Raw genomic sequence first — 21,850 nt, forward strand, 5'->3', positions numbered from 1 at the left:
CTAGTATTCATTTACAATAATGTTGATGGAGTAGCTCTGTAACATCTAGGCTACTAAATAATGGATGGTAAACTGATTGATGGCCCACGGAATGCTTATGTAGGCTAACAGGTCTATTGTCTCACTATTTCATGTTATCTTTGTAAAAAACAAAGTGCGTTGGGTCAGCCACAGGTTATCCAATCAGAAGCCAAAGGCCAGCTGTCCATGTTGTTTGTAATTGAAATTGTGTCACACCTATAGTGGTTAATGGGTCTAGCTGTAGGTCTACCCTATAACTGACTACAAAGCACACATAAAACACATATGCTCCTGAATGAAGACAGACAAAGGACAAGATAAAGACAATAATTAGACATGTGGCCATTGTGGAGACTTCAGCTTCACAGATATTGTCCTGGTGGAGAATCCCTCTTTGACTTGGCCCGCCCAGGATTTCTTCCATTTTTTGTCCTTATAAGGTTTTCCTTGGATTTCTTTGTTTCCTTGTGTTTTATTTTGTTGCATACTGTGGGCTATTACATCATTTTGTTCTCTGATTGATTGTTGATCAGTTATATAGGTAGGCTTGTTTCTGTAAAGTCCTTTGGGGCTAAATATAAATAAATTAACTTAAAATTGTAAAACTTTTACTTTTAAATTATGAATGTGCTGTAGGTCTACATACTAAATTGGTTGATGAGAATAAACTGAATAAAGCTATGGGTTTTGCAGAAGGCTAAACTCAAAAGAAAAGAATAGCAATGGCCAGACAACTCTTCTATCCGTTTATATCACTGGTCTGCATTCTTGGCAACTCTCTCTTGTCAAATTGCATTAGCGCCGCCAGGTGGTGCTAAAAAGTAAAAACACATGAATGAAACTGAAAGCTATCTGCATGACCACACACACATAAATGACTATCACAACACAGTTGAATAAATGTCTTTATTCCACATTCACACTTTGAATCAAACATATTTGGTACAGCAGTGCTTTGCATAAGTAGCCAAAACAAATCAAATATAGTGCAATATGCCAGAAAACAGGAGCAACATACAAACAATCCACAGCTATAGAACGTTGTTGAACTTGTAAGAAAGAAAATTACCTTGAACTTTATACATGATTGTACAGCCATTGTTATGGGTACATTTTGGCTGGCTTGATCGGTGATTCATTACAATTCATGTAATGTTTACGTACGTAGCCCCTATCACACACATACTCCACAGTGATGTAGTCCCTGGATTTTAATTAAGTGCAGTCATTGTCATTGGTGCACACACACAGTCCAGAGTCAAGAGTCCCATCCTGTTAGTGCAGCACACCCACCACAAAAAGTCCAAGTGCCAGAGAAAGTAATGGAGTGTTTATGGAGCCTCCACTTCCTGGTGCAACAGCAGGGGATAAGAGACAAGGGAATGAAGGAGGCATCAAGAGGACAGGGGAGGGGGTGGAGGGTGGAGGGGCATTTTACAATTATCAATAATGACATCATCCTGTTCACATTCATAACGTTTATTACTTAAAGAGTTAACCCGTAAATACACAACATGGGCCAAAAATGTATTCTTTGCTATATCTTTGTTATCAGCCAATCTCATCATTATTCAATGATGAATTCAATGTTATAGTATTATTCAAACATCTTTGATATTCACAAATTATGGTTTTCATGTCATTTCATGTCTTACTTTTTTTTTTTAAAATACACTTTTTGTGTTACAAAGTTTTCATAACATGGATCACAAATGGCCTGAATACATTTCCTGTGGTATCTGATTGGAATGTTTCATCCTTCTCAAAAGTTTTTATGGTCAGGAATATATTTACAGTTTCAACAATTCAACAATTTCACAACTCTGGAAGAATGCCTGACACAGCTGATGTGTAAGTTGTATTTGGCCCAAAACATTTACCTCTGAAAGATTTGATGCCAAGAGACAGATAATGTTACAGAACACACAATGTCCATTATATAATAATTGCAGTACAGAGAGAGAGAGAGTCCAATACTAGACTAGACTAAAAGACAAAACTAGAATATAATATATATATATACTGTATCAGTATTAGACTACTAGGCTAGGCTGAAAGACTAGATGAGATGACTAACTACTTGACTAGACTAGACATATATAGTAAGATAGATGACTAGACTAGGATACAAGACTAGACTACTAAACTAGGCTAAAGGGCTAAACTAGATGACTAGACTAGTAGATTTGATTAATAGACTAGACTGCACTAAACTAGACTACAATTAGTAGTATTAGACAACTATACTAGACATACTTTCTAGTGAATAATTGACTGATTTTTTTGATAGGTTCACTTATAACAAACCTAGTTGTTAAGTGATAGATGGATTAATCAGTTCTAGTGATTACAAATTCAGCAACTGATTGATATGCATCTACTATATCTAAAAACATTGTATTTTTTTGTTCATGCAGCATGTTGAAATAGCTGTCCATAATGATGTCAGATTTGAAATACATTATAAATATGAATAGTATAAAATGCCTTTATTTAAAAAACAAACAAACAAAAAAAACCCCACTATGGTGTATTTATATACACTATGGTGGTAATTTCTGACCCAGGTTGTGCGTTCTGAGTTGTTCCAGTAAATTGTACATCATAAATTAAGATTAAGATTAAGAATTATCTTACCATGTGAGGACTTTTCTGGAATTAAAAAAAGCAAAAGTGGGATGTTAGATAAATCTTCTTCTGTAAATATTCATACCCATTCATGTATGTATATGTAAATACACATGCATGTAAACACGCAGACAGACAGACGACACTCACACGCACACATGCATGCACACACACACCACACACACACACACACGCACCTCTGATGGTGAAAGTGGTCTCCATGCCGGCGTGGATGTGATCAGTCACGTGGCAGTGGAGCAACCAAGTCCCAGGATTTCCGGCCTCCATCTCCACTGTCTGGAAAGTCCCGGGGAAGAGATCAAACACATCTGCACGATGCACACGGTCCGTCTGACACACACACACACACACAACAAGGTGGCAACAGAAAGAGAGAAGAACACAGAGGAGGAAATGAGCATGGAGTTGAGGAACTGAAAGCATGACGTACAGTTGCCAACCATACATGAGTCATCTTTTTATCTGGGTGTAAGGCCTTCACATTACATCCCAGACAACACTAATGTGCAATGACACTATTTAGCAGACACAGCAATATTAGCTAGTCTTCATAGAGTACATGACACAACACAAATATTTACTATTATCAAATAGCACAAAAGAAGAGAAAAATGTAAATAAAAGTAAAAACTATGGCAATGATAATATTGACAAATGACAAGAGCTAGTGATGACTGTGATGTTACTGATGACGGCATGATGACAGAGATTTACAGTAATGATGATCAATGAGGATTAAGAAATTAAAGCTGAACGGGGCAACTTTGCATCTTGGCGATCCTAAATGGCAGCAAGAGGCAACTGTTTGTTATTAGACTTCTATACCCAGATTGCTTTGAACCAAAGGCTTTGACAGTTTTGTATTTTGCATTGAAGCTTTGATGTTAAAGTTTTCCTACCATACCCGACACCAGAATTTCAGCTGATAAGACAGGTGTATTTTTACATAAAAATCTTGCACTTTTAGACTGTGATGATGATGATGATGATGATGATGATGATGATGATGATGATGGTGGTGGAGAAGGTACCTTGTAAGTGAAAGTCTCAGCATGGAAGTGAACGGTGTGCATGTCCACTTCGTTGCCCATGCCCAGTAGGTACCAGTCGACTTTCTGGCCCTGTGTCATCACCAGGCCATGGAGGTTACCATACAGCTTGCCATTTATCCCTTCAATAGACACACATCACACATGCACACGCACAGAAACGTAGACACACACACACCAATGCATACAACAGAGGCAGTCAGTTTGTATCAGGGCATGAGACCAAAATTATATTTCTTTCTTCCTCTATGATAACATTTCTGAAACCAGTTATAAACAAATTAAAATTTCAATTTGTAATGCTTCAGTGTCTGTGTTAAAACAGGCAACTCTCTTTAAAACACTTATCAGGGCAAACATGCTTTCATGTATGAGACCAACACTGGTTTTCATTTGGTTTTGATTGTATTTATCCATCAGTCAATCAATGTGGGCTAAGGAGGATCACAGTTCTGTCACGTTCAACTTGTAGAGTCGAAATTGGACAAGACAGAAAGGAACATTCAGGGCACTTACATGAAGAAAGATTTTTAACTTGCATGATAAAGTTGTCAAGCTGCATTGCCGGGTTTTCAATTAGCTACTTTAATTTTAGCCTATGTGCTTCAAAGGTTATGCCATATGTGTTTGAGGGGCAGGTGGTGAGCTTATTTGCATCTAAGCGGGGGCCAGATGGACAGGGAAGAGTGGGAATAGAGAGGTGCCAGTTGGATCCCGAAAGGTTTGTATCTGTGATTGTGTGTGTTTGTGTGTGTGTGTGTGTGTGTGTGTGTAGATCTCTGTATTTCAATGATTACATGTTTAGACAGTCTGGTATAAGTGATTTTCATAACGTTTTAATTACAGGTTATTATTAGGATGTTTTCTGCTTGTTTTCATATTCATTCATTTAATAACATGGTTCTTATTTGTTTTTGACTTTGTTCTGTGAACCAGTTGTAGGCTTTGGTTTGCATATCCAATGCAATTGAGACTAAGTAACAACTGTAAAATAATCCATACATATAAGTAATCCATACTCTTTCCAATACTTCCCCCTTGTACAGTCTACTCATATGTGTTGCTACTATTGTCTGCATTTATATGTTTATATAATCCCAAAATTGTTTATATTCTATGTTGAATTGTTTTTCTTGCTTATTTTCTATTGCCATTTTCTTATTTCTATTTTTGTGCTTATATTCTATTTTTCTCTCCCTCCATGCTACATCCTATCCTATCCCATTGCTTTTGCTGCTGCAGTGACCCAGTTTCTGCACAGGGATCAATAGTTTCTACAGTTTCTTATCTCATCTTAAACACTTTCATGAATCCAATAATTTCACTCTGCCTCTCCCTCCCTCCTTCTCTCCCTCTATCTCTCTCACCATGCATCAGGTTGCTCTCCTCAAAGTCCTCGTCTGGTATGAAGGTGTTTGGGTCGGTGCCAAGGTACGTTCTGATGTTCTCCTCCAAGTACCAGGACTGGTTTTCATCAAACACCATAAAGAGTAGAGCAAACTCCCTCTCCACATCTGTCCTCTGTCTATCTGGACCCTGCAAAGTCTTAGTCCTGCATACCACCAGCGGCCCCAGGAGACCGCTGTACAGATCCTGAACGTAAACAAACGAACACGCTGTCACATAAACATTGACTTCTTTAACCCCTATTTAAACAGGCATGTCAAGAATAAAGAACAAATTCTCATTTACAGTAGCTTAATACTGTGAAGTGTGTGTTATTTGTGTGAATGGTACATGCAGTGTGTACCCTGATGAAATCGACAGTGGAGTAGTAGGCGTAAGAGATGCAGTTAGGATCTGAGACTCCTGGACCGGAGCTGTGAGGAACGTCCCACCTGAACTCTGTCATGATGCCTGACGGGACGAGAACACACACAGACAAATTATAAACACACTCCTTCTTAGTAAAAGGTCAGGGTTTTGTACTGCTCTGCCTTCATAAGCAACAGCTACACATTTCTTATTTTCACAAACTCTATTCTCACCAGGTTCGACTGGACTGTGCATGTCACTGGTTTTCACTCCATGTGCGTGAATGGAGTACGGCCGGCTGGCGTTGTTTCTGAATTTGATCAGGATCTGCTCTCCTACCTCTGCTCTGATTATTGGACCTGCAGGGGAAAAAACAAAACACATACATGTATGAATGTGTTTATAAAGACATGAATTATCCACTAAGCGAGCCATTTCTATATACTGTAGGTCCTCCTACAGCTTCTTCTTGATTAAAAACATGAGAGAGATAAGAACAGCTAAGCGTACCCAGAATTCCCAAGTGTTGTTGGTTCAGCGGTCGCTCCTTCTGTATTTTGAAGGTTTCATCGGTGTACTCTCTGTACACCACCTTCTTATAGCGTGAACCAATCCGGTTCTCCCCTCTCTCCACAAATATACTGCCTGGACTGGGAGACACACACCAATTTGCTAGCATTAACAAACAGTAATAAGTTACGCTGTAAATCACAGGTTCCAGCTGCAAAACAGAAATACGTCAACGTACAATTATCTTGCGTGAATGCACACACACCTGTTTTCAGGTGTGGCGTGGTGCTTCTCCAGCTCCCAGGCTCTGTCCGGTGAGTAGTCCCACTCTATTTCTTCAGCGCTGATAAAATACTGTACAACCTTCGACGGCCCTGTGTGTGTGCGGTTCACATTACGCCCCGGACAATTCTTTACGATGTACTGCTGCCTCATCCCAGCTGAATAGTGGTCTGTTACTCTGCAGCTCACTTCATACACACCTGTGTGGGGGAATGAAGAGAGGTTAAGTAGTTGGAAATTGTGATAAATCTGTTTTTAGTAAGAACTATACAACATCTTAACAATCCGTGGAGTTTGTGGTGGCACAAGTCATTCAAATGTTAAAGGGGAGATTACTGAATTACATTGCTTGAGATAGGCAACTGAGGTGAATTACATGTCCCATACCCCTGTACCTGTACTAAACATTTACAACTTTTTCCACAATTATATATGTTGAACATGACTGTCCATAAAATCCGATGTCAATGATTTCATAGGACAGTATTTTTCTCATAACTCAACACATAAAACACAGAGGAGAAACCTGGAGGAGTTTTAGGCAAAAGTCTTTTGCAGAAATAACCTGATGGTCATTTATGGTGGAATTCCCCTTTAACCAGGCTGATGTATCACTCACACTCTCAGGATACTACAAGCACTGTAAATACACAGTGTATGCTCTTATTTAGTATATTCTTATGTATGGATTTACAGTCTTGGCAGACATTTCCTGCACCAGTTTATATTGTGGCCGTACATGTTTCCTGTTGTGAAGTGTTGTGAAGGATGGAGGTTACGTCATGGGAAACACACTCAAGATAATGTCAGCATGTTTGCAAAGAACAAATCTTAAATGATGGATTCTTGGTTTGGCAGAGTCAAAATTTCTCAGACGTGACAGACCCAGAGAATGTGTGTGCGAGACAAAAGTATGCAATGTTTGGATAGCAGCAGTCTGTGTGTGTGTATGTGTGTGTAGAGAGCAATGTGACTGACCAGCAGTGCGTGGCTGCATGACAACTGCAGCAGTGGTGTGCGGGAACAGGCTGACTGTGTCGCGGGTCGTGCTCTGCCTCTGGAAGGTGTTGCCCTCGAAATAAACACCATGGATGTCCGCCTCTGTACCTAGCCCAAAGGTGTACCACACAACTTTGTCCCCGGCACAAACCTTCAGTCCAGGAAGGTTCCCATACATGAACCCATTCACCGCTAAAATGAAGGGGAGATAAAAAAAAAGAAAGAAAAAATACAAAGACAAGAAAGCAAATATAAAAGAAATGCCAGTAACTGCACTCAGATATGACAGTGCTTTGCAAGCTGCAGTCAGTTTCAATATAATACTATTTAAAAGTAAATACAGACAATGAGGCAACTAAGTACACACACCCCCCTCCCACACCCCCAGACACACTGATTACCATGCATCTTATTGCTCTCCTCAAAGGCTTCATCTGCTAGGTCTGTCTCATTGCTGCCAAACACGTTGATATTTTCCATCAAATACCAGCTCAGGTTCTCATCCATGACAGAAAACAGAAGGAACAACTCCTTATCCACGTCCCTCTGTGAAATAGCACACAGACAGTCAAGGTGAAACTAAAGATAAATGCATGTTATCAATATCAATGGAAATGGAAAATGTAATACATTGTTTAGATCTGCTTCACACTTCTTTGCATATCGCTGTTGTCCGGGGAAAACCTTGTATCTCCAAAATGTCAACTTTCCAGGAACTGAGAAAAACAGCCTTGTTTTAAGCTTGACAACCATGCATTTCTGGGTTTATCTAATTTGTTTTGAAAAGGTTTCATAAACACAAGGGTTGTAGAATTTTCTCAATACACAGAGGGGCATGCAACCCTTCAATTGAAGTTAAAACACACACTGACAATGGTTGTAATTCTTAATAACAGCAGATTCTGAATGATTAATATTAGTTGGAGATAAAAATACACTATTGGCTTCATGGGTTTACAGTTAGCACTAAGTAAACAGCTGTTGTTAAGTAAAATACAGTACAACTGATATCAATATGTGAAAATCGATATCAATATGAAAAACCAATATGGAGCTGATAATGTAAATTTGCACATTATGGACATATTTCTGCAAATATATTTCTTCTGTGTGTGAATTTGATCATGTAAATAGTTTACAATGTGCATTTGCATGTCTGGACACATTACTGTAAGTATGTTCTTCATTTTGTGTACATGATAATGTGAGTAATGTGTGTAATCTGTCAGTGTCTGCTTATCAAAGATGTATAATTGTATTCCCCTCAACATCTCAAGATGTTCTTTTGCTACAGTTACTTGCTGCATTATGTTCAGTACTTTGTGTTCTACCCTTATCTATCTTATCTGCAGTGACCCAATTTCCCAACATGGATCATTAAAGTTTCATCTGATCTAATCTAATCTAATCAAATATTGGTGCCTTCCTGTAATGAATTTTGTTTTTTTGTTATGTGCACAGAGGAAACCCGTTAAAATGCTGTGTATTTTGGCTTTTTCTGCCCGCTCCCTGAGACAGTGAGAAAGAAAGACATTGATGAAGAACAAAATAAAAAGAAAGTGAAAGTGTACATGAATGCTAATACAGCACCTGGGTTCCGTTCTCCCCCAGGGTGCCTTTCTTGCACACCAGCAGGGGTCCCACTAATCCAGAGTTGGTGTCTTGGGTGGGCTCACTAGCGGAGTAGTACAGGTAGGGGATACAGGGAGAGTCTGAGGCAGAGGGACCTTCCAGCACCTGCCACTTATAAATGAAAGTCTCCCCTGGACCCACCTGGGAGCCAGGCTTGTCAACACCTGTCGCACACAAAGCACTACAATTACCAGATCTGCTGCTTCTGTCTGTTCAATCATCTATTCATGTACATGAGATAACATTCAAAAGGATCTTGGCATTTCCTATCACTATGCCTACAGATTCAAAACAGACCAAGGGAAACTGCTAGGCCAACAGATGACAATCAGACTGGAAGGATTTGATAATACAAAGCACAGTGATTCAGAGCACCAGCTAGCAAAAAGGCTACCTAGATAGAACTGCTATGCTACCAAGAAAGCCCAGTCAATGGGCACATCTTCATTTGCTTTCAGCTTCTGTTACACAACGCTGCCAAAGGGTTGCGGTTTACACTTTATAGCCAAAGACAACTATGTACTGTCTGTTGTTGCTTCAGTTCATTAATGTGATCAGTGATTTAACATGACAGATTAAGTCAAACTTATTTGTACTTGCCAATCTTTGTGTGGTGGTGCTGATTTGAGAAATAGATTCAATCACATTGCCTGACTGTTAAAGCCATTGATTTGTAGCATGTATTCTAATGTCTGTTTGATAATGATAATAGTGATAATAGCTGTATTACTCTCGCAACTCTTGTTAATTGTTCTTTTTTATTTTACCATGGCTAACTCAATAAGCCAATTTGTATTTCTGAACCAGGCTTGGCCTACATTGCCATCAACTTTGCAAATAAGCTGTTTTGCAACCACAAATAGAAATGACAATCACTGTAAGATTATTTCAAAATTTCAAATATGAAGTAATTGAGATATTTCATACACAGAAGCAACTGTTTTGCTGTAATCATGTTGCTTCATTAGTCCAGCCAACACCAGAGGCAGAGACAGCGGGGTTGACGGGGACATAATCTTCAATGTTGAAGCAATATCCATGCAAAATCATGCCTCTGTCTGTCTGTCTGAATAACGAACCATCTCGAGCCCCCAGCTTAGTTTTATGCATTAAATACAGCTTATTAAATCATCTCCTTGTGATCACTATGTGCAAAGTCTTGAATATCTAATAAATAAAATTAAAAGCCAATAGAATTTGACTAATTAGACTAATTAGATAGGGTACAAAACCATTTGCTTTGTATAGGGATGTGGATTTGGTGTGTAACTAGAATTTGTGGCAATAGGCCCTTTTCACATCGTCATGGTAACAGCTAAACCGGTGCATTACAACTTCCTGTGGCAAATTTCTTTTTGCGACTACTGACAAACCAATCCAACAAAAAAAAAAAAAAATTGTAATGTTACTAGCACTACATACATAATGTAACAAATGAAAAATATGGGGCAGGTTGTGGAGCGATATAGTGAAGGACGTAGCTGGCAAGAGGAATTTGTAATGCACCGGTTTCTCAATGCTTCTGCATTGAGAAATGTGAAAAGGGCCTATGCAACTAGCTACTTTGAAGTGTCTCACCATCATTGTAGCTGCTTCCCTGGAAGCGTTTGTCATAATGTAGACCATGAGGCTGGATACTGAAGTTCCTATCAGCCTTATTCATGAATGTGACTCTGAGGGTGTCTCCTTCCTCAGCCCTCAGGACAGGACCTGGACAGATGTAAGACAAGAGAGTCTGTGAGAGAATTATATGCGAGAGTCAAAATACCAGTGTACTGCCAGAGTGAATATAAGAGGGAATAATACGTCCCAAAGGAGAGAAAGACACTTGGTGAAAGAGCAGGCCTCACCCAGGATTCCCAAATGTTCTGTATCAGGCGTTGATGGTTTTTTGGTGGTGAAGGTATTATCTGTGTATGCCGTGTATACCACTTTGAAGTAGGTCCCCCCGATCATACCCCCATCTCTGCCAAAAAACACCTCTGATGCACTACATGCATGAAGGAGAGGGGGTTGTGGGTATGGAGGGGGAGGGCATGGAGAGCACAGGATGAGTGGAGACAGAAGGAGTGATGTGGTATGAATTAAAGATTTATTTATTTGGCCTTGATGAGTCAGGGCTGTGGAATTTCATACTACAGTGAAACAGAACAGAACAAACAGCTGGCCAGTCAGAGAGGTTACACTGCGTCAGGTCAGGGAACAATAACAAAAAAAAACCAAACAACTGAATCGCTATCTACACTGTTTACACTAGACACCACAAACCTAACTCACCACAGGAATGACCACCTCATATATAATCAGCCACGTTCAGAGCCCATACACATAGACAAACAACTTTGTTTGGCAATATAGCCAGCCTTAAAGGAATAGTTCAGCCCAAATTGAAAATGCTGTCATTATCTATCCACCCCTATTTCAGTCGAAACCCCACGGAAGTTCGTAGGATCACCAAACACACAGTGTCCCCATAGCTCCATCTCAGCCTCCCTACGTTTTTACAGCTCCAAAAAAAAAGACATATAATCCATCAAATCCAAGTGTTTTGTAGCTAAACGATTGCACTATGGGTCCAAAAGTCCAGTATTTACCTCATTAACTCCTATAGTTTCCTCTGGTGAAACACTCTGCTTGCTACTGTGGGGTGCACATGTGACCAGAGCATTGTCAGTGAGGACAATATAGGAGATAATGAGGTAAATATTGGACTTCTGGACCTACAGTGCAAGTGTTTGACTACAGAACACTTGGATTATGCCGCATGAGCTGTTTGGAGAAATTTGAAGGACATTTTGCTTTTATTGGAGCATAAAGAGAATAGTTTGGGAGGGAGGCTGAGATGCAACTACAGCGGCTAAGTCATTGTGTGTTTGGTAGTCCTGCAAACTTTTGTCTGACATGGGGGTGAGTAGATAATGACTCAATTTTCATTTTAGGGTGAATTACTCCGTTAAAATGTATTGCAGTAGGTTGTAGTTTGCAGGATGTCTCTCATAATGTGACATCAACATGTCTGCCTACCTGTTGCTCTCAGTAAGGGATACGTTATTGATTAGGTCCATTCCAGATGGGGCGTAGTTCCATCGGACCTTCTCTGCTGCCAGGTAGTAATCCCTCATGACACCTCCCACTGGAGAGGGACTGGCCTGACTGCCACAGGACTTCACTTCATACAAGGCCTGCATCCCAGCTAGGATAGATGAAACAAACACACACACACACACACACACACACACACACACACACACACACACACACACACACACACATTATACAACCCATAATTTAACTTTACAGAGGAAATGCTTGTGGTGTAAATCAACCTTAGGAATGCCTAATGGTTGAAAACCAATTGGAAACCCTCAGATTTATTGGCAGGGTATAAAATAATAGTGTGGCAGGGTTCTGTTCTAAAGTTCTGTTCAAAAGTATGATGTGTATAGTAAATAAAACTGTAATGTGCTGTAATGCTGTGATGTATTTTAAAGCCCCAATCCACGATCACTGGTGAGAGCAGGTCTCTTGTGGCTGAGCAAGGAATTACAACAACACAACTGTTTTGGTTTGCTGTTTGCTTTGAGAGCGCCCCTCCCTCTGCTGCACCCACTCGTCTCTGAGTCTAATAGCAGAAAGTCTTTCTTGGCTTTGTGAGAGGATGTCAGGACAGGCAGATATGTAATAATATTTTCATTGTCGTAACCAAACTATACCATTCATTTCTTAGAGGGAAATACATGTATTAGTTGATGCTAAGTGAAGTAACTACAGCAATTGGCAAAAGCTGTTATGTACAATCTGTTTGGGCAGTTCCCGTGGCTCCTCGGCTTGCATGTACTCGTTCCTAAGCTCTCCCCTCGGCTGCTGTGAAAGCGAAACAAAAAAAAAAAAAAAAAAGAGACAGCTAGAGCGACAATTGGGGCGATGGTGGCACTGTACAACGGTCGTGGATTGGGCCTTTAAATGAATGTGGGCCATAAAGTGACTTTCCTGTAAAGTTACAGAGAGAGACAAGATTAACACACTATGGAAAGTCCAGTGTGATGCACAGAGGTAGTATTTCATAAGTGTCAGCATTACTCAGACTGAGGAAGTATTGCTCATTCGGTGCAATGCTCAACAGACTTTGAACAGGCCCTACCTGGAAATAAAACTCAAAGCCTGTTTTAACATGACAACAGTGACTCATAGAGCAGAAACACATGCACTGCTGTAAAATGGCTCATGACTTTAACCTCTTAGTTGTGCTCTGACAATAGCAGTGCTGTACCTCACAACAACACATTCTCCCCTGTCAGCAACTCTCCACAACCAATCAGGTGTCACAGCAAAGAGGGCAAAGGTGACACAGAGGTTAAAGGTGAGGTGCCCTACCCTGAAGGTGGTCATTAACCTGGCAGGTCAGCAGCCACTTTCCTATTGCCGCCGGGACCATCTCGGCTGTAGCAAAAGTGGCTGGGAACAGGCTGAGAACGTCGGTGCGGTGGCCACGGTCCAACAATGTATTCCCATGGAAATAGGCAGAGTGAATATCAACCTCGTTACCCATGCCAAACAAATGCCAGGCTACTGAACGGCTCTGGCATAACTCGATTCCAGGCAGGTTACCAAACATGTACCCGTTAATGGCTGTCACACAAAGAAAAACAGAGGGAGAAGTTAGAGGACAGGACAAACAGAGAAAAGATTTAATCTTAATCTTTCTTTTATGGTCTGTGGAGGGAATTAATGATGTGAAGCCTGATGTGATGTGACTGCATTCTGTGGAAATTTTAAAAGAATTGAAGGATACAGACACCATTGTTGCAAATGAATCATACAATTCATAGCAATGTACTTTGACAACAGGGATTGAAAATGTAGTGATCAGGGAGCAGGGGATAGAAAATGGGAAAGGAAGAAAATTGGGATGAGTATTTTCAATTTTTTAATCTAAATTTGGAATTCAGATTAAAAAAATATATTCCATAGTACAATGAATAATATCCTTGTGGTTAACCAACTTAATCCATGTACTGTAGCCTTATGGTCTAAACAATGAGTACGATTTTGAAAAATGTCATCACGCACCATGCATCAGGTTTGACTCCTCAAAGTCAGGGTCTTCCCGGTTGACTCCGTCTGGATCAGAGCAGAAGGTCTGAATGTTGTCCTCCAGGTACCAACTCAGGCCTTCATCCACCACGTTGAACATCAGGAACACATCCTGGTCCACATCATTACGCTCTGATTCTAGCACAGCCTCTGGTGTTGTCTGCTTCAGGATGCCTGTGTGCACACAGAAACAAGAGGTATTGCAAGCTGTGGGTGAATACTCTACATACTTAGGCAATCATGCACTGATGCAGGCACACTTCAGCTTTGTTTGCCCACTCTCAGCACCCATGTGCCTGACCGTCCTGAAAGGGGGGTCCCTCTATGTTCTCATTGAGGATCTATGGTGAACTACGGTGTGCCACAGGGTTCTGTCCTTGGCCCAATTATATTTTCAATGTACATGTTGCCTCGCAGGAACCTAGTTCATAAATACAGTTTAGGATTTCATTCTTATGCAGATGATAGTCAACTTTACATCTCCATCGACCCTAAAAATGACCTACAAATACAAAACGCAGAGGTATGCTTATCTCAGTCGAAGGCTGGATGACATCAAATTTCCCTCTACTGAACAAAATAGAGATGCTGATTCTTGGCCCAACAATTTTTCTCTTAATTTTGATGGCTTTAGAATATCACAGAGTCCCGTCATTAAGAATCTTGGTGTCATGTTTGATCCTGAACTTTCATTTGAAATACATATCAACAAAATTACAAAAACTGCCTTTTTTCATCTGCTGAATATAGCTAAAGAATAACCCATTTATTACCCCATATATACGAATGAGACCTCTGCAAACCCAGGATGCAGGTCTCCTGCCTGTTCTAAGGATAAAAGTAGGCAGTAGGGCTTGCTGTTACTGATCACCATCTCTCTGGAATAGTCTCCCAGTAATGATCAGAGATGCTAACTCTGTGGAATATTTTAAAAGCAGGCATAAAACGTATCTCTTGTTTCTAACTTATGACCAATTCTAGCTGGTTATGTAACAATGACCCACTGATATGATACCCCTGCCTTTTGAAGTCACTTTGTTACTGTATTTACATTTTTATTCTTTATTATGCATTATTGTATGTGTTTGTACCTACTGGTCTACATGACCACTGTTTTTTTTAAATTTTGTTATGCCCTTTGAGACATGCTTTGCGATATTGGGCTAAAAACAAATAAAACTTGACTTGTCTTGATCTAAGGGTGCCATTTTCATTCATTGTGTCATAATATGGGTGTGGCTATGGGGTGAGACTATTGATTAACGGCTGCATAAATAAATTGACTTGACATGCACACACAATTTAAGACAGACGCAGACGTGAGCCAACAGGGAAAAACAGGCACATTGTGGGGAAGTTTTTTGTTTGTCATAGATTACTGATATTTGCATTCAGAGCTTTAAAAGTGTATATTACATGAGGGGTTGATAAATATTTTCTTTGAATTATTAATTACTGAATTAAAAAAAGGGCATTTTGAGCAAACATTTTCTGATGTTAAATGGATATGGTTGTGTGAGCCTGGGTTCATGGCATTTGGTCACATATCTTCATACCTTTCTTACAGGTGAGCAGTGCACCTATGAGTCCAGAGGAAATATCCTTAGGAGCTTCAAGGTGAGAGTGGTAGACCCAGGTCAGACAGTTGGCATCGCCATCTGTGGGTGCAAATTCTGGCCTGACCTCCCAGCGATAGGTGTAGCTGCCTCCTGGAGGAACAGAGTCATCCTGCTTCAACTTGGTTGATGTCCCATCTGGATAGAGCGCCCCTGGTGGACAAATGCAAGAAGTCAGAGATTAGTTTTTCCTCGGAAGTGTGAAAAGCAGTTGGACCTGTCTGTTTTGATGTTAAGTTGGTAGACAACAAAAGCGTTATCTGTGTTGTAAAAGAACAATTTTGCCTTTGATTTTTTTTTTATAAGAAACTAAATGTAGCAGAACAATGCAGAACATATTCTACATAAAATATATGATTTATCAACTTTAAATGGCCTTAATAATCACATCCTTGATCAAAGCTATTCAAAATCAAGGTGGTATCCATTTCTTCTTTGGGTCCTATCTCTTTTAAGCTTTCAACTGCCACGTTTGTAAGTATGTATGTGCTATAAACACATAAATGACCTCACACATAGTGACAGACACTTACACTTGGATATACCAGTGAACTTTGAGTTCCTCATTTGTCACCTGACATAGTTTAACACAGAATTAGCAGATTTTATCACTTGTTGTTTTGACCCCTGAGAGGCTGTTCTGTACGGTACTGTAAATATTAGCTGGCCAGTGAGAAGATATCCTCTGTCTGACTGACTCACAGAATGACTTAAATCTCTGAAATAGGGCAGGACACCATTCATAATCTGTTTCAAGGAGGAAACCAAAATTTCAGAGCCTGGAAAATTCCCAGAACAGCAAGCATCTCCCTAATAGGGTGGGGGATGGGGAGTATTGCATAACACAGACTTGCAGAGTTCAGATTACTTGAGACAGTATATCTGCCAGAATAGAATACCAGTCAATGAAAGTGTGACAGGTCACTCTTTGTACACGCATCCTTTGCACTGATCTCTCTTTGTGTCATTTTTTTATTGGCTTGGAATTTGTTTTTTCCATGTCATCTTCCTGTTATCCAAGTCAGTCTGGCCCGAAGTGGAAGAGTAGGAGAACAGTGCTAATCTGCCACAATGAATCTCAGTCAAGCATTAGACAAAAAAAAATCAGATACAAGATAAGAAATTACATCCCTTTGTGTCTGAATACACAGACACTGTCTATTTGCAGATGAGAGCCTGTGAGGTCCTTAAGGAATGCCAAAACAACAATGATTGTCCACCAGCCAAGTCCCTTGAACAGGGATCCTGTACTTCATTAAAGTTATTTTTATTCTAGTTTATTTGATTTAACTTTTGGAAAAGCACCTTTCCAGGAAGAAACAAATCAGAGAAATATCCACTTTAACCACTTGTTTGACCTGGTCAAGCAAGTGTTTTGATAACAGACCTGGCTTAAATAGAATACTCCCTTAAAGGAATTTGCTAAGAAAACTGTTTAACTTAAAAACTTAAAGCGATGGTACATTTTGGCAGAGCATTTCACTTGTTAGAATATGTATCCCTGTGATCAGTACACATTGACTTCTTCAGGTATCTGTAGTGATGTCACTCACATGCTTTCATTTTTAAAACACAGTCTTAAATGTCATCATAACTCATCCAAACAATGGTAATGTGATGTGAATTTTGTAGTTTACCTTTCTACATTTTGCATCACATTTTGTCATGATTTATTAGGAGAGATCATTTCTAAAACTCTATATCCATTTTGGAAAGAAATCCTTTTAATTCATCATTCGGTATTCTTTAAAATATAATACTACAGCTCCTATAGCTATCATTTTGTATCAGTCGGTGTCACTTTTGTCAGGGGGATATCTCATTTTACAGCAAAACTCTTCCAAATACAAAAACTCTTAATGATGTCTCTTTGATGTTGCACGTGTGTGTGTGTGTGTGTGTGTGTGTACAGTATGTGTGTTTCTGTGCATATGTATCACTATACCCTCTGAATCCTTCTCATAGAAGACTCCGTGGGGATGCATGGAGTAATTCCTGTTGGCAAAGTTCTTCAGGTGGACCACGATGACATCATCAACCTCAGCCCGCAGTATGGGCCCCAGGAAGCCCAACCATTCAGGTCGGGGGGCCTGGAAACGGTATGTGGCATCCGTGTACTGCCGGAACATCGCCTTCTTATACGAACTGCCGATACGATGGGGTCCTCCCTCCAAGAATACAGATGCATGTCTGAGAACAGATATGGATGGAAGGAAAAGGAGTGAGAGAAACAGAGAGAGCAGGGGTTAGATGGGAGATGGTAACAGGAGTACTGATGGACGAGGAAGAAAGGGAGTGTGTAGGAGGAGAGTCTGGAGGAGGGAGTAGAGAAAGAGAAGTCAGAGTAATTACTGCTATTTTGATGGGCATTCAGACTGTTCCCTCATCTCTGTAAGATATTTCTTTGTCCACTATGCACGCATGTTAGGATTTCACAAAAGGCCATTTGTCTCTTTGGGATTTTTTGTTAAATTCATTGTCAGTAACAGACTAAATTTCATCTTAAAAAGTAGGTCATAGAGGGGTCATATATCCTGTAATTGTTGCTGTGGTGTTTCAGAACAAATTCCACCTATCTGGTTGCAGCTCTAACAATTAAACATGTCATTATTGTGATTACATGTTGTTACAGGCTAATAACCTGTTACTGGAGCTGTTGCAAACATATTTGTGCTACAGTAAATCCAATTCACAACCAAACCAAAATCTAGAACAGAAAGCCTTGCTGACAGTCTGACTTCAGGGTGTTACTGACCACCTGGTCATAGGAATTTAGTGACACACTTCAAAGTATTTGTGCTGTAGCTCCACACCTCACCCACTACCTCACCACCTAAAATGCATCAGAAAGTAGCCATCCCTGCACCTATGAAACTTTGGGTGCTACAAGGCTTTTCACAGTGTTTCTGTATGGGTGCTTATTTATTCAGTTGGCTTACTAATGCCTCAGCTGAGTTAATATAGATAGTTAAATGCCATCATTTCACTTTAATAGGTTTGCTATGGTAGGCTGAATGAAGAAAGTAGGTTGCTTGATCCTTCATGTGGTTTTGAAGTAAGATTTCTCACACATCTCCAATTTGCAATCTGTGCACCTGTGTGACCATGTCATGCAGCTCAATCCCAGTTATTGTAAAACACTCCATATCTTGGTTCCCCATTAGCTCATATCTATAACTCATCTTTTCCTTAACAGCCACCAACTGGAGGCAGTGAAATCCTCTGCCTATGGATTAAATGTCATGTCAAATGGGGAAAACAAGTGGACAATGTGATAAAAAATTACTGTTCAGAGTATAGGCTAAAATACTAAGGTTTGAGCACAGCTGATCTTGTGCAGGTATATAAAATATAGATTCACCTGTTTGGAGCATAGCATACCTGTGTGGCATTCCTCAGTGACTATTGGGCAAGCTGAACAGGTAAGTGAAAGTCAGGAAAAAGGCCCAGCTGAATTGCGCAATGCTGTAACAATTTGTGTTATGCTTCAAACCTCTCTATTAAAATCTATGGAATAAGGGACAAGCTGTGCCTCAAATGTGCCCCGCCTACAGATATCCTACCTGAAACAGACTGGCAATGAGGCATAGGAAAACATTTAAATTGCTCTACAAGTCAGTGACAGTACTAAACTACTGAAACGAAAAATGAAACATAGCCAAGGAAGCCTGTAACCTCATGAAAGAAGACAGTCAATATTTTTCACTATGAACTAATCATGCCTCATCATCTTTGAATCTCGGCGTCCACCAGGCTTCCAGCAGTAAAACTATTGGCCATGAAGTATCACTTTCAATCTAAACATTTCTGGGTCTGAGAGATGGGATCCCTGGGGTTCCTAACTCTGGTAATAATCACCACAGATCTGTCAGTACTCTCTACACCCCATGCGTGGCTGTGACACAGGGTGAATCAAATGGAGTAACTTGGCTCACTTGTAATCAGACTATCTGTCGTGGTCTTTCCTATCTGCATGACATATTTTCAAATAATTTTAAAGTTGACCGAGTCACAAACTCACTCATCATTCGCGACTTCTTGCCCGTTTATGAGGTTTTTTCCACTTGGTGCGTAATCCCAGACGTCCTCAATGATCCCCACATAGTAAACTCTCTCCCTGCGCCCCCCTTCCGTAAGGGGGAAAAGAACAAACAACAAACTCGCCAACAGCCTTAATGTCCCTGCCATGTCCAAATGATTGTCCCGTTAGATGCAGGGCCGAGTGTCTAGCGGGTTTTGGTTCACGAGGAACAAAAGGAAACATCCGTTAACACCCCCAAGCAAGCACGTAAACACCGTGCATTACAGCGGGCTGCAGGACTTATGAAACTCTGCTAAGGGAAACAGTCTCGCTATTCAGCATGAGAGCAGTGACGGCGACCGCCTACTGTGGTATCAGACGTGCAGGGATAATACTGTATCTCCTCACGCTACATATTGTAGGATGTTTATAAAACATAGGCCAATTAATTATGCCATCTGATCATGGTAAAATGTGGGCTTATGGACAGGAGTTGACTGTGCGGCGATCTGTCAGTCTCAAATGCATCTTTTGTTTTGTTTTGCTTTATTCATTACTTGTTTGTAAAATACCTTATGCCTAATTGTAAAACTTTCCAACCAACTTTAAACCCCCTTGAATTCAGTCGACCCAACTTTTAATTAACGGTAGGTCTACCTGGGAAAAAGCACGTAGCCTACGCTCCACCTTGCAGTTAATTTCTCTTGCACACATTTCATGTCTGGTATGATTATTTACAAGATTAGGTGTAGGCATATCAACAGTGATGAGCCACTATGTCGTTGAACAGTATAGATATGATGCGGTGCTGTTTCTCTGCTTTAATAAGTGAAATGATAATAGCTTATATTATATACAGTTTACCAATTTAGGTGCTCGGGGTAGCACCGTCCTCTGAGCCGGGCTCTCTTTGAAACTTTTTTGTAATGCGCAGTGCTTAGGGGAATTACGGTATGCACTCTTCGGGCCGCGCAGAGCCCTGCATAAGGGAAATACCAGGCAGTACGGTAGACGTTACACAGGGCAGACATGAGCCAGGCCAGCTCCTGTGTTGGTGATAATATAATAATTTCATGGTTGGTGCGTGGTGCACTCCCATATTAGGAAGCAGTTTGGTGGTTTTCTAACTGCAATGGCTAAATCAACGCATGAATTAAATATTTTGTTCAGCGATTATCTTAGTTACAACAACACTGTTCTGCTACAGCACTTTGGTATGAACAGGTAGAGTTAAGTCAACGTAGTTTCGTACTTTAATTCAATCATGCACACTACCCCCCACCTACCTCCACCTCCACCTCCACCCAAGCACCTCGGAAGCTCTATCCCACCTGTTACACACCTGCTGTGAATACCTCACTCTACCTGAAGCCTTGTGTCATTTTCCTTACATCAGAGGAGTCAGGGCGACACCTGCTGACCGACTACCTGCAGTACAAGTGAAGAGACCAAGCGGGCTAAATTGATGGGCTCTGCCTTTACTGTACAAATTCAGGACACCCTAACTAGATGACACTTAAAGAAGGCACCTACAACCACCATTAATATAGGCTCTATGGGATTCCTCTTCACTTGGTTTGGGGGATGGGATTGTTGAGGTTCCTAATTCTAATAATCACCATATATCTGTCAACACACTCTGCACTCCATGCGCAGCAGTGATACAGTGCTAATCAAGTATACTGAGTAGCTCAGTTTACACTACCTGTGCTGTGGGATTTCAGGTAAATGAGGTAGGGCCTAAAGAAGGGAGGGATATCACTTGTTTAATGCAAAATATGTATCTGCAGACTGATGCATCACCATCTCAGCAGAATGGGTAGGCTACATGCTCTGAGGGCTGCTGACTCTGAAAAAAGTCTCCCATTGTATTGTATTGTATTGTATTATAGGCTATGTTACTAGTAGGTCATCAAGTTCAACTTAACCCAGTGAAGCCCCAGGCTCAAGGATCTAGTGTGTTATCTTTTGTGTTGTAGGAAAATAGTCCCCCTGAAATTCCAAGTACATAGAAAAAAAACCCATTATTGTACACACAGGATCATCTGCGACTTAATTTATTTTCAGTCAATGATTCACAGACTGAAACTAAATCAATGCAGAGGTGATCTTGTGTATGTGTGAATTTACTTTTTTCTATGTACTCAAGAGGGTGGAGAATCTTAGAAATTCCACTTGACCTTTGCTGTGTGATTTCCACATAGTTTACTTCAAAGGTTAGA

The 21,850-nt window shown here is 40.4% G+C and overlaps 1 protein-coding gene across 1 annotated transcript; it reads right to left on the reverse strand.

Annotated features, from left to right (window-relative positions):
• Positions 1-913: 913 nt before the first annotated feature.
• On the reverse strand, positions 914-19,875 carry LOC139646037 (ferroxidase HEPHL1-like). The gene is made up of 20 exons (XM_071521935.1): positions 19,629-19,875; positions 17,553-17,797; positions 15,548-15,760; positions 13,968-14,165; positions 13,272-13,526; positions 11,922-12,090; positions 10,748-10,887; positions 10,476-10,607; positions 8,856-9,061; positions 7,667-7,811; positions 7,245-7,457; positions 6,250-6,466; positions 5,985-6,124; positions 5,708-5,833; positions 5,470-5,576; positions 5,087-5,312; positions 3,702-3,841; positions 2,847-3,000; positions 2,659-2,673; positions 914-1,370 (listed from the first exon to the last, which is right to left on the reverse strand). The coding sequence occupies exons 1-20, from the start codon at positions 19,793-19,795 to the stop codon at positions 1,297-1,299; spliced, it is 3,282 nt and encodes a 1,093-aa protein (XP_071378036.1). The 5' UTR covers positions 19,796-19,875; the 3' UTR covers positions 914-1,296.
• Between the last annotated feature and the right edge of the window lie 1,975 nt (positions 19,876-21,850).

The sequence above is a fragment of the Centroberyx affinis genome, unplaced genomic scaffold (genome assembly GCF_046629955.1).
Source record: "Centroberyx affinis isolate AG114_WGS23_722 - 3 ecotype Tasmania unplaced genomic scaffold, CSIRO-AGI_Caff_v1 ptg000946l_1, whole genome shotgun sequence".
NCBI lineage: Eukaryota > Metazoa > Chordata > Actinopteri > Beryciformes > Berycidae > Centroberyx > Centroberyx affinis.